The sequence below is a fragment of the Oryctolagus cuniculus genome, chromosome 2, assembly GCF_964237555.1.
Source record: "Oryctolagus cuniculus chromosome 2, mOryCun1.1, whole genome shotgun sequence".
NCBI lineage: Eukaryota > Metazoa > Chordata > Mammalia > Lagomorpha > Leporidae > Oryctolagus > Oryctolagus cuniculus.
This window is the reverse complement of record NC_091433.1, coordinates 100,362,574-100,375,942: the sequence shown is the minus strand read 5'-3', so window position 1 is coordinate 100,375,942 and position 13,369 is coordinate 100,362,574. Positions and strand designations below refer to the sequence as shown.

Genomic DNA, 13,369 nt, shown 5'->3' with positions numbered 1-13,369 from the left:
ATCCCATTCCCCTAACATTAGCAGTTCCAAAGTATTAAAAGTTGTAGCAGCTATCATGGTGTAGCATATTAAGCTGCTGCTTGGGTCACCTGCATCCCATATCAGTTCAACTCCCAGCTCCCCTGCTTCTGAGCCAGTTCCTGCTAATTCATCCTTCAAGGCAGCAGAGGATGGCTGAAGTGTTTGGGCTCCTGCTTAGCATGTGGGAGACCCAGATGGAGTTCTGGGCTCCTGGCTTAGGCCCAGCCCAGTCCTGGCTGGTGTGGGCATTTGGGGAGTGAATCAGTGGATGGAGTATCTCTGTCTCTCTCTTCCTCCTGTCTTCTCTCTTCCCTTGCTCTACTTTCAAGTCAATAAAAAATTTTTTTAAGTTGAGGTTCATGCTTTTTCCCTTTATTTTAAGCTGGTGCACATGAGTGTAGTTTACAGTTGAAAGCTAGATCCGAAAAAACCTGTCTGTGTGTGACTACTGCTTTGCTAGGCCACACCAGCCAAGAGGGGAGCAATCAAGGGACAGGAGTGGCAGCAGATGGCAATCAAACTAATTTTATCTGGGAAGCACTTTATCACTCTGCGGCTTTGAACTCTTGTTTAACCTTCTCTGAACCTGCACCCTCATCAGTAAAATGGAAAAATGGAAACAACAACAGTGAATAAGGCACATTGATGGGGTGGGCATTTGGACAGTGGCTAAGGGATACCTGAACGTCATATCAGAGTGCCTATTTCAAGTCTTAGGTCTATCTCCACTTCCAACTTCCTGCTAATGAGCACCCTGGAAGGAAGCAGATAATGACTCCCTGCCACCCATGCAGGAGAACCCAGACACCATATTGCAGGCATTTGGGGAGTGAACCAGCAAACGATAGCTTGATCTTTCTCTCTGCCTTTCATATAAAATGAAGAATAATGATGTTAATTTTTTAAAAAAGAGTACAGGTCCTGACATACACCAAAGTATTTAAGAGTGAGATAATCATATGCACACTTTTCTTTAAAATAATACAGAAAAAAATACAGCACTTTTTTAAGTAAGGGGCAACAACAAACAAAACAAGATCATGAGTTGGCAACTATTTAAGCTTGGTGATTGGATAAATGGGCATTTGTGCTTTGTATGTGTTTAAATTGTTCCATAGTGAAAATTTAATTAGGTGCTGGCACTGTGGTATAGCAGGTAAAGCAGTCAATTGCAGTGCCAGCATCCTATATGGGTGCCGGTTTGAGTTCCAGCTGCTCCACTTCCAGTTCCTTGCTATTGTGCCTGGGAAAGCAGCAGAAAATGGCCCCTGCACCCATGTGGGAGGATATATGGAAGAAGCTCCTGGCTCCTCACTTCAGATTGGCCCAGCTCAGGCTACGGCATTTGAAGAGTGAACCAGTGGATGGAACCGCACTCTCTCTCTTTCTCTATCTCTCTCTCTCTCCATAATTCTGCCTTTCAAATAAATAAACAAATCTTTTTTAAAATGTTAAAATAAGGGACTGGGATTATGGTGCAGTGGGTTAAGCTACCACCTGCAATGCCAGCATCCCATGTGGGCACTAGTTTGTGTCCCGGCTGCTCTACTTCCAGCTCCCTGGGAAAATGCACCTGGGAAAGCAGCAGAAGATGGTCCAGGTGCTTGGCCCCTGTCATCCACATGGAAGACCCAGATGGAGTCGCTGGCGCTTGGATTTGGCCTGGCCCAGCCCTGGCCATTGTGGCCATTTTGGGAAGTGAACCAGTAGGTGGAAAAGCAGTCTGTCTGTGTCTGTCTGTCTGTCTCTCTCTCTCTCTCTCTCACTGTCTGTAACTCTACCCATCAAATAAATTAAAAAAAAAAGAGATAGAGAGAGAGATGGCTGCCATAACTGCAGAGAAAACAGGGGACGTCTACATTTGTTCATAAAAAAGCAAATCATTTTCCTGAAAACCCTCCTCCAACAGACATCTAGCATTTCACCATGCAGAACCAGGTCACCCTATATTTAAGGCTTAGACCACCCAGGAGCCTGAGCATATGCGCATCTAACCCTGGACAAGGCTGGGCAGGGAAACGAGGTGGACAGACAGCAAGTGGCAGCCAGTCGCGTTGGCAGCCTCTGTCAGGTGGAGAAGCCAACCGCATCATGCCCCTGGTTCACCATCCGCCTCCGCTGCACCCGGCTGCCATTGGGACAGTCACTTCTGGATACACAGCCATCCAGGACTCTGACTCCCAACAGTGACTTTCATCAGTTTTTAAATTCAGCACCCCATGAACTCTTGACTAGCCAGAAACACCTCACACCACTCTGCAAAAATCAGAACTCTCTCTTGTGGGATCAGAGTGCCCTTCTTTTCAAGACTTATTACGCCCACACTCCTAAAAACTCTCTCTCTCTCTCTCCTTGCCTTATTTAGATCTCGGTTACATCAATTCTTCCTTCTTCCCCTAACCTCTTCTCCATCTGATTCTGCCCCTAATCTGTGCCCTGCAATTTCTCATTCCAAAGGTCCCTTAATCACCAGGCTGGAATCGCCTATTTCTAGGGCCTCCCCGGTGAAACTGTAAAGTTGCATAGTAGCCCCGACTGGCTTTGAGGTTAATAATTGTTGAAGATTATGCTGTTGAACCTGACTGTCCTTTATCTGATTTCAGCTGGAAACTCCCTGTCTCTTTGCAGTCAGGTTTCACTCATCAAAGTTCTCAACCATTTCAAGTGTTTTCCACTCACTTCAAGGTTTAAACTCACTCCGAGCAGACAACTCTGTTCCTACTTTATTGAAACCAAATCACTACAAATGCCCACAATATATTTTCCAGGAGGGGTTTGGATGGCCTCCAAAGCTGAGGCTCCTACATCCAACTGTCTTCTTGGCCTCTCCATTTGGATTTCAAAGGCACATCAGAAATACCCTATACAGGGGCTGGTGCTGTGGTGCAGTGGGTTAAAGCCCTGTCATCCCATATGGGTGCCAGTTCTAGTCCCAGCTGCTCCTCTTCTGATCCAGCTCTCTGCTATGGCCTAGAAAAGCAGAAGATGGCCCACGTCTTTGGGCCCCTGCACCCATGTGGGAGACCCAGAAGAAGCTCCTGGCTCCTGGCTTCGGATCAGCTCAACTCTGGCCATTGCAGCCATCTGGGGAGTGACCCATCAGATGGAAGACCTCTCTCTGTGCCTCTCCTTCTTTCTCTGTTTCAGATTCATGCACATGTGTGTGTGTGTGTATGTGTGTGCCCACATCTTGTGTGTACATGATTAATTTTTTGACAGGCAAAGTTAGACAGTGAGAGAGAGAGAGAGAGAGACAGAAAGAAAGGTCTTTCTTCCGTTGGTTCACTCCCCAAATGGCCACTACGGCTGGCACTGTGCCGATCTGAAGCCAGGAGCCAGGTGCTTCCTCCTGGTCTCCCATGCGGGTACAGGGCCCAAGCACTTGGACCATCCTCCACTGCACTCCCGGGCCACAGCAGAGAGCTGGACTGGAAGAGGAGCAACCTGGACAGAATCCTGCACCCCGACCGGGACTAGAACCCGATGTGCCGGCACCGCAGGCGGAGGATTAGCCTAGTGAGCTGCAGTGCTAGCTGTGTGTACATGATTAATAACGTAAATGTACTGCTAACTTTGAACTGAGGTTCTAAATTCTTGCAAGGTAGTGAAATACAGAGTGCAAGAGGAAACAGGTTTGAAATACCTTTTTTTTCTAAGATTTATTTTTATTTACTTGAAAGACTTACACAGAGAGAGAGGGCGAGGCAATGGCAGGAGCTGTGCCGACCTGAAGCCAGGAGCCAGGAGCTTCTTCCAGGTCTCCCATGTGGGTGCAGGGGCATAAGGACTTGGGCCATCTTATTCTGCTTTCCCAGGCCACAGCAGAGAGCTGGATCGGAAGTGGAGCAGCCAGGACTCAAACCGGCACCCATATGGAATGCCAGCACTGCAGGCGGTGGCCTCATCCCCTACACCACAGCGCCAGCCCCTGAAATACTTTTAAAATAGAGTGGCAACAAGAGAACTCGCCAAGATAATACTTCAGGAAAGACCTGAATAAGAGTAATCCAGGTGGGTACTGGAAGAAAAGGCATCCCACAGAAGGAAAAGTGAGTGCAAATGGCAGAAGAGCAGCCACAGTCAAGGCTGCAGATGCACCTGGAGTCAGACTGTAGTGCCTTGCAAACCACTGCTGGAATTTCAGGAAGAGCTGAGAAAGCACTAGAAAAATTATAGGGTATTTTTTTATTTACTTGACAGATACAGATATAGATAAAGACAGAGAGAAAGGTCTTCCTTCTGTTGGTTCACCCCCAAAATGGCCGCTATGGCCTGCACGCTGCACCAATCCGTAGCCAGGAGCCAGGTGCTTCTTCCTGGTCTCCCATGCGGGTGCAGGGCCCAAGCACTTGGGCCATCCATCGCTGCCTTCGCGGGCCACAGCAGAGAGCTGGACTGGAAGAGGAGCAGCCGGGACTAGAATCCAGCGCCCATATGGGATGCCGGCCCTGCAGGCAGAGGATTAGCCAAGTGAGCCACGGTGCTGGCCCAGCAGAAAAATTAAAGAATAGTACTTCTCATCTGTCTTGTTTGTAAAGGTTCACTGCTACATAGCACATGCAGCAAATGGTTAACATGAGGGAAAGCTATACAGAATTTCTTTACTATTTTTTGCAGCTTTTCTCTTAAATCGGAAGGACTAAGTAAAACTGTGAATTATGGCAAATGATGGAGTAGGAAAAATACTCTTTCATCTGTGTCCACCAGCATCTTCCCCGGGGGCCTGCCTCTGCCAGCCTCTCCCGTGCCCCAACCAAGCAGGTGCCATCAGTGCTGTTCTTGGGCTCCACCAACTCCAGTCCTCCCACTTCCCCAGAGACGTCATTTTCCTCAATCCTCTAGGCTTAGTTGGTTACAGGTGCCCTTTGGAGATGATAACTGCTGTGGACTGAATTATGTCCCCCACCCGTCAATCTCGCATGTTCAAGTCTTAACTCCCAGTACCTCAGAATACGACCTTATTGGGAAACAGGGTCTTCACTCAGGTAACCACGTTAAAATGAGGTCATTTAGAAGGATCCTGATGCACCATAACCAGGTTCTTACACAAAGGGGGAAATGGCTACAGAGACATGCCTAGGATGAAGGCAGTGTGACGAGACACAGGGAACACAGCCATCTACAAGCCCAGGAGACAGAGGCCGGGAACTGTCTCCCCCACAGCCTCTGAAGAAACCCACCCTGCCAACTGACACGTTTGGACTTCCAGCCTCCAGAACTGTGAGAAGGCACTTCTCTGTTGTTCAAGCCACCCAGTCTTCAGGATTTTAGTATAGAAGCCACAGTGAACTAGTGAAATAATCACATAATACACAGACACAAATCCTGACTTACTAGTGGAAAGTAGAATCCACCAGTATGGACACTTGAGAATCATGACCTATTTGTTTGAAAGGCAGAGTTACAGAGAGAGGGAGAGACAGAGAGAGAAACGTCTTCCACCCTCTGGTTCATTCCCCAAATGGCCACAATGGCAGGAGCAGGGACGATCCAAAGCCAGGAACCAGGAGCTCCCTCAGGGTCCCCCACTGCAGATGCAGGGCCCCAAGGACTTGGGGCATCTTCTACTGCTTTCCCAAACCATAGCAGAGAGCTGGATCAGAAGTGGAGCAGTCAAGACATGAACTGGTGCCCTTGTGGGATGCTGGTGCTACAGGCAGAGGCTTAGCCCGCTACACCACAGCCCTGAGAGTTTTTCTTTAAAAGGAACAACAGCAGAGGCCATCAGATGGTCAAGGACATTATGCCTGCCTCCAACATCCCAGGAAAGAAATGATACACAGAAAGGAGAGTGGCAGTGAGGACAAGCTGGCCCTAAACGCCAGTTCTTGAAGCTGGAGTAAATCCCCATGGAAGGAGAAAAACATTCTAATTTTCCATTGATAGAACAAATATCCTTGTCAGTTCTAGTCTTATTCAAAACCTGGAAAACACTGACAAGTAGTCTTAAGTTCTCTTACTTTGATTCTTTTCCACATCAATTCATGAATGCCATTAAATATACATGGAGTACCTGAGATGTAAAAGGCAATGTACTTCATGTAGTTAGAGCAGCAGAAATTCCTCTGTTGCTCAAAGGCTGCTCATAGTCTTGAAGTTTTCCAACACTATCTGCCAAACCATTTATCCACTCTTCTTTGACAGTACTTGCTGCCATTAATACATTAAAAATTTTGGTTGTGGGGTCAGCACTGTGGCATAGCAGGTAAAGCCGCCACCTGCAGTGCCAGCATCCCACATGGGTGCCGGTTTGAGTCCCAGCTGCTCCACCTCTGATGCAGCTCTCTCCGGGGAAAGCAGTAGAAGATGGCCCAAGGACCCACGTGGGAGACCCAGAGGAGGATCCAGGCTTCTGGCTTTGGATCGGCCAGATCCAGCCATTGCAGCCATTTGGGGAGTGAACCAGCAGATGGAAGACTCACTCTCTCTCTCTCTCTCTCTCTCTCTCTTCCTCCCTCCCTCCCTCCCTCCTTCCCTCTCTCCCTCTCTCTCCTTCTTCCTCTGCTTCTCTGTAACTCCGCTTTTCAAAGGGATACAAATAGAGAAGAAAGAAGTCAAACTACCCCTATTTGCTGATGAGATGATTCTATACATAGGGAACCCAAAAGACTCCACAGAGAGACTATTGGAACTCATAAAAGAGTTTGGAAAAGTAGCAGGATATAAAATCAACACACAAAACAATAGCCTTTGTATACACAGACAATGCCATAGTTGAGAAAGACCTTCTAAGATCAATCCCATTCACAATAGCTACAAAAAATTTAAGTACCTTGGAATAAACTTAACCACAGACATCAAAGATTTCTATGATAAAAATTATAAGACATTAGAGAAAGAAATAGAAGATATTAAAAAGTGGAAAAATCTTCCACATTCATCTGCAAAATATCCATACTACTGAAAGCGATTTATAGATTCAATGCAATCCTAATCAATATATCAACAACATTCTTCTCAAATACAGAAAAAAAAGATCCTAAAATTCATATGGAAATACAACAGACCCCAAATAGCAAAATCAATCTTAAACAATAAAAACAAAGCTGGAGGCATCATAATACCAGACCTCAAGACATACCACAGGGAAGTTATAATCAAAACAACCTGGTACTGGCACAAAAACAGACATGTAGACCAATGCAACAGAATAGAAACTCCAGAAATTAATCCACACATCTACAACCAACTTATCTTTGACCAAGGAACAAAGGCAACTCCTGGATATCTGCATGCAGAAGCATGAAACAAGATCCTTACCTTACACCTTACACAAAAATCCACTCAAAATGTTCAAAGACCTAAATCTACAACATGATACCATCAAATTATTGGAGAACATTGGGAGAACCCTACAAGACATTGGCATAGAGAAAGACCTCTTGGAAAAGACCACAGAAGCACAGGCAATCAAAGCCAAAATTAACAAATATTATTACATCAAACTGAGTAGCTTCTGCACTGCAAAAGAAACATTCAGTAAAGTGACGAGGCAACCGACAGAATGGGAGAAATTATTTGCAAACTATGAAGCTGACAAAGGATTAATTTCCAGATCTATAAAGAGCTCAAGAAACTCAACCACCACAAAACAAACCACCTAATCAAGAAATGGGCAAAGAACCTGAACATCGTTTTTCAAGAGAGGAAATTCAAATGGCCAACAGACACATGAAAAAATGCTCAGGATCACTAGCCATCAGGGAAATGCAAATCATAACCACAAGGCGACTTCACCTCACCCCCTTTAGAATGACCCTTATACAGAAATCAACAAATGACAAATGCTGGTGAGGATGTGGGGAGAAGTGTACCTCAATCCACTGTCGGTGGGAATGTCAACTGGTACAGCCACTGTGGAAGAAATATGGAGATATCTCAAAAAGCTGAATACAGACCTACCATATGACCCAGCCACACCAATCTAGGGAATTTACCCAAAGGAAATGCAATCAACATATGAAAGAGTACTCTGGGGCTGGCGCCGTGGCTCACTAGGCTAATCCTCCGCCTTGCGGCGCCGGCACACGGGGTTCTAGTCCCGGTCGGAGCGCCGGATTCTGTCCCGGTTGCCCCTCTTCCAGGCCAGCTCTCTGCTGTGGCCCGGGAGTGCAGTGGAGGATGGCCCAAGTGCTTGGGCCCTGCACCCCATGGGAGACCAGGAGAAGCACCTGGCTCCTACCATCAGATCAGCGCGGTGCGCGGCTGCAGCGCGCCAGCCGCGGCGGCCATTGGAGGGTGAACCAACGGCAAAAGGAAGTCCTTTCTCTCTGTCTCTCTCTCTCACTGTCCACTCTGCCTGTCAAAAAAAAAAAAAAAAAAAAAAAAAAAGAAAGAGAGAAAGAGTACTCTGTACCTTTGTACCTTTGTGTTCATCTCAGCTCAATTCACAATAGCTAAGATACAGAATCAACCCAGATGTCCATCAACTGAGGACTGGAGAAAGAAATCATGGTATATATACACTATGGAATACTACACAATGTAAAAAATATGAAGTGCTTTCATTTGCAAGAAAATGGATGCAACTGGAAACCATCACACTTAGTGAAATAAGCCAGTCAGAAAAAGACAAATACCATTATGTTCTCTCTGATCAGTGGTATCTAATATAGTACCTAAAATGTAATCTGTAGGAGTGAAATTTACACTTTGAGATGCCTTGATGTTGGTTGAGAAACAATATTTTTTTGTCCTTGGTTGGTTGGTTTTGTTTCTTGCTTCATACTGATCAGTGAACTCTCTGCTTAGCGTAGGGTCAATTTTATGAGTATAAAATTTAACTGAGAGGTTGATCTCTGTAGAGGATGGGAGTGGGAGGGGAAGCAGGAGGGGAGAGGGGTGGTAGTGTGGGTAGGGGTAGGAAAGAATCACTATGCTCCCAAATCTGTATGTATTAAATGCATGAAGTTGTAGTCCTTAAACAAAATTAAAAAAAAAAAAGTGTTAGGGAGGCCATCATAATGTCCTTTCTCTATTATTTGACCCTTGCCTTACCTCAAAATTATTAACTACTGTTTAACACACACTGTACGCTGTCTTTTCACATCCTTTTGGCCATTTCAAATTACAAGAAATTGAGTAATATGCGGGTGCTTCAAAAAGTAGGTGGAAAATGGCACTAAAGGTCGTTTATTTTGATGCAAAAATGTTTGAACCCCACGCATAGGTCTTTCTTAACACTCACTTTCCATTAAGTTTTTCAAGTCCCCTCAGTATGCACGGGTCTCCAAACGTTGCATGAAACACCGTCAGTTTCCGCGCCCCGGAAGCGCCGGACTCGGGCGCCAGCACGTCCAGGCGGAACCGGAAGCGGAAGCGCCGCCGGCCGTAGCCATGGCGACGTGGGTGGGCGGTGCCGCGCGCAGAGCGCGACCTTTGACTCCCAGCCGAGTGTACGTCAGAGGCGCCCGCCGACGGAAGCGCGGCGGCGGCCGAGGCGCTGCTGGGTTACGGGGCCACGGGGACCCGGCGGCGGTGGACGATGGAGGTAACATAGCCCGGGGGTGCTGGCGCCGAGCCTTCCGCGCGAGAATTGGGGGCCCGCCGCCTGCGCGCCGCCCCCAGCCGCTCGCGGTCACCTGCCCGTCCCCGAGAGCCCCGGCGCCAAGCCGCCGCCCCCTTGTCTCGTCAGCCGAAGGTCTTCCGTCCGCTGGTTCCCGGGGAGGGCTTCTGCTTGTTGAGGGTGGGCGCGTCCCGTGTGGGGACCGGAGTTGTGACACCTGGGCTTCGTTCGCAGGACCCTGCGCAGGATGGGACGGCCGCACCCAGCACCCCCGGGACCGGGAAGTCGAAGGTGCAGAGCGGGATGGTGGACTGCAGAGCCGTGGCGAGCGTCCGGGGTGGCTGCGGAAGGGGTCTCGGTTTTAATGGCCAGGCAGCCACGTATTTCTGGGCTTGGGGTTCGTGGTGTGCAACGACTTGACGTTTCGTCCGCTTCCTGATCCTGGTTAGCGCTGCTGAGAGTTCCTGCAGTTGTTCAAACATCGCGCAGAGCAGTATGACCTGTGCATTCGGGACCGAGGAAGGAATCCAGGGACTGTTCCCTGGGCCCGCCTCCCACATGCAAAGGGAACTGAACTGGGCAGTGTTTATGGCCCCAGTGTTTAACAGTCGATGATTTGCAAAGATAGGGGTTTATTGCTGGGATTTATTGGTTGTGGATCAAGTTTCGGACGCTTACCTGTGCACGCACTCGGTTTAAGCCTCGTGGTCCCCACTTACAGATGAGAAAACAGCTCACTAAGGTTCAGTAGTTTTCAAAAATGGTAAAGCTTAATTTTTCAGCTGTTAAGTAACCGGATGCATCTTGTTGTTGCTGTAGTTATACTCAGATTTTCTCGTGGCTCAAAACTTCCTTCAGTGTTCAAGAAAAGTATTTTCATGGCTTTCAGGTTTCTTGAGTAGCATTAGTTCTAAGCCAGTAATTTTACGGTTAAATCAGAGTTTAGCATCAATCTAGAATAGCACGGTTCATAAGAGGGTACGTGCTATTGTGCTGTTTTTTGCCTTTCACAGTAGTTGTGTAGCTAATTTTCATGTTTTTAGTAGATGCATGGTAATAACTATTGAGTTGCAGTTGCATTTACTTTTTTAGCCCTTGGAACCAAGTGTGGTATTTGGTTGGCATTCAGCAGAATGTTTAAGCGGGCGTCTTCTTTCTCTTGTGGTGTGCTGGGAACGTGAGTGGTAACGAGTTGGTAACATGACTGCATCTTTCAGCTGGAAACGCTGCCCAAGGAAGACCTCATCAAGTTCGCCAAGAAGCAGATGATGCTAATACAGAAAGCTAAATCAAGGTGCACAGGTATTGGGCTGAAAATACTGACTTTGACCACTCTCATTGGATAACGGTTTAAAACGGTAGATTGTTAGCAGCACCTTAGCACGTTTTTGTTTTCCAGAGACTCCAAATACATCTTAGACACTGGAGACTGATTTTTTTTTATTACCTCACATTCCTAAACTGAAGTCATCTGCATTTGTTAAAGTCAGGCAAGAGGATTAAAACTATGTTTGTTGAGTATTTGTTTCCTTCATGGGGATTCTATAGTCTTCTGAGTAAAGTATAAAGTAAACTGACTCTGGAGGAGTCAGTTGAAATATTAAAAGACACGAAGTTATAGCCAGAGACGTAAAAAGGGTCCTAAAGTGATTTTTAAACATTTCCGGTCCTGAACATTTGAGGTATATTTATTTGCCACAGTTTCCTTTTTATTTCAAAAGGAAAAAAAGAAAATGTTCATGACTTCTTTTGGTATATTTGGGTGAACTCTTGAATTTCTGAGACTTAACAATTGTTAACTGCTCAGCCTAAACACCCAAAACTGATTTTCTGTTAGGAGAAGTCAAGTTACGTTTTGGGACATTGGATCAGCTTGTGATCAAGAGTAATTTATCTGGAGCAGGCGGGTGTGTGGCCAGGCAGAACAAGCCCTCCATCAGGATGCCCATATGCTGTATCGTAGTGCCAGTTCAACACTGACTACCATGCTTCTGATGCAGCTTCCTGCTGATGTGCCTGGGAGGGCAGCAGATGATGGCCTCCCTGTAACTCTGCCTTCCAAATAAATAAATAAACCTTTTATAAAAAGATTCATTTGCAAGGCAGAGTTATACACGGGTGGGGGGAAGCAAAGAGAGAGGTCAGTCAGTCAGTCTTCCATCTGCTGGTTCACTCCCCAGATGGCTGCAATGGCTGGAGCTGAGCCAGTCGGAAGTCAGGAGCCAGGAGCTTCTTCCAGATCTCCCTCGTGGGTGCAGGGGCCCAAGGACTTGGGCCATCTTCTGCTGCTTTCCCAGACACATGCACAGGGAGCTGGGTTGGAAGTAGATCAGCCAGGACTCTAACTGGCACCCATATGGGATGCTGGCACTGTGGGTGGAGGCCTCACCTACTTTAGGAATAGGTTCTGGTTTCCAGTCTGTACGTGTGTTAATGAAATATTCAGATGCAAGGCCAGTGTTGTGGTGAAAGCAGGTTAAGCCACTGCCTCCATTTCTGATCCAGCTCGCTTCTAATTTGCCTGGGAAAGCAGCAGAAATTAGCCAAGTACTTGGGCTCTTGCCATCCACACGTTGAGTCAGGATAGAATTTCAGGCCCTGGTGTCAACCGCAGTGGCCATTGTAGCCGTTTGGGGGTGAACCAGCTAATGGAAGATCAGTGTCTGCTCTCCCTCTCCCTCTCCCTCCGTCTCTATCTCCCTCCCCCTCCCTCTCTCCCCCTCCCCCCCTCCCCCCTTCCCTTTTTCCCCCTTTCCCCCTTCTCTCTCTCTTTCTCCCCTTTCTCCCTCTCTCTCTTTCTCCCTGTAGCTCTGTTTTTCAAATAAATAAATCTTTTTTAAAAAAGAAATATTCAAGGGCTGGCATTGTGGTGAAGTGGTAAAGCTGCTGCTTACAACGCCAGCATCCTGTATGGGCACTGGTTTGTGTCTTGGCTGCTCTGCTCCACTTCTGGTCCACTGCCTTGTTTAATTGCCTGGGAAAAGCAGCAAAAGATGGCCTAAGTGTTTGGGCCCCTGCCACCCATGTGGAAGACCTGGATGAAGCTCCTGGCTCCTGACTTCTGCCTGGCTCAGCACTAGCCATTGAGGCCATCTGGGGATTGAACCCATGGATGGAAGATCTCTCCTCTCCCCTCCCCTCCCCTCCCCTCTCCTCTCCTCTCCTCTCCTCTCCTCTCCTCTCCTCTCCTCTCCTCTTCTCTTCTCTTCTTTCTCTCTCCCTCCCTCCCTCCCTCCCTCTCTCTCTCTTTCTCTCTCTCTCTCTCTCTCTCTATATATATATAAAAAACTCTGACTTTGAAAATAAACAAATGTTTTTGTTTTTGTTTTTGTTTTTTGACAGGCAGAGTGGACAGAGAGAGAGACAGAGAGAAAGGTCTTCCTTTTCCGTTGGTTCACCCTCCAATGGCTGCCGCAGCTGGCACACTGCGGCCAGCGCACCGCACTGATCCGAAGCCAGGAGCCAGGTGCTTCTCCTGGTCTCCCTTGGGGTGCAGGGCCCAAGCACTTAGGCCATCCTCCACTGCATGCCCGGGCCACAGCAGAGAGCTGGACTGGAAGAGGGGCAACCAGGACAGAATCCGGCGCCCCGACCGGGACTAGAACCTGGGGTGCCGGCACCACAGGCAGATTAGCCTAGTGAGCCGCGGCACCGGCCAAAAATAAACAAATCTTAAACAAAAGAAAAAATATTCAGATTAGCATTTATACTTCAAGGGATGAGGATGGGGAGCAGTGTTTGGTGCAGCCGTTAGGTTGCTGCTTGGAGCACCCACATCCCACATTGGAGGTGCTGATTGAGTCCTGGCTCTGCTTCCAGTCTAACTTCATGGCTGATGTGCAT

General features: G+C 47.5%; 1 protein-coding gene and 1 long non-coding RNA gene across 19 annotated transcripts in view; one reads left to right on the top strand and one right to left on the bottom strand.

Moving 5' to 3' along the window:
• Positions 1-9,518, bottom strand: part of LOC103346696 (uncharacterized) — an 89,459-nt gene extending 79,941 nt beyond the window's left edge. For all 12 annotated transcript variants that reach the window (XR_011386430.1, XR_011386431.1, XR_011386425.1 and 9 more), the window contains exons 1-2: positions 9,209-9,518; positions 7,836-7,875 (exon numbers count right to left, since the gene is read on the bottom strand). This is a non-coding gene — a long non-coding RNA (uncharacterized lncRNA). The remainder of the gene's footprint in view (positions 1-7,835; positions 7,876-9,208) is intronic.
• Positions 9,374-13,369, top strand: part of GCC2 (GRIP and coiled-coil domain containing 2) — a 63,787-nt gene continuing 59,791 nt past the window's right edge. For 5 of the 7 annotated variants that reach the window (XR_011386423.1, XM_051834681.2, XM_051834680.2 and 2 more), the window contains exons 1-3: positions 9,378-9,511; positions 9,761-9,817; positions 10,744-10,828. Coding sequence is in view for 6 of the 7 variants with exons in the window: in XM_051834681.2 (XP_051690641.1) it covers positions 9,506-9,511; positions 9,761-9,817; positions 10,744-10,828 (148 nt within the window). In the remaining variant the exon portion in view is untranslated. Of the gene's footprint in view, positions 9,512-9,570; positions 9,662-9,760; positions 9,818-10,743; positions 10,829-13,369 lie in introns of those variants that run through there. The other 2 variants (XM_051834688.2, XM_051834687.2) reach the window with 2 other exon arrangements.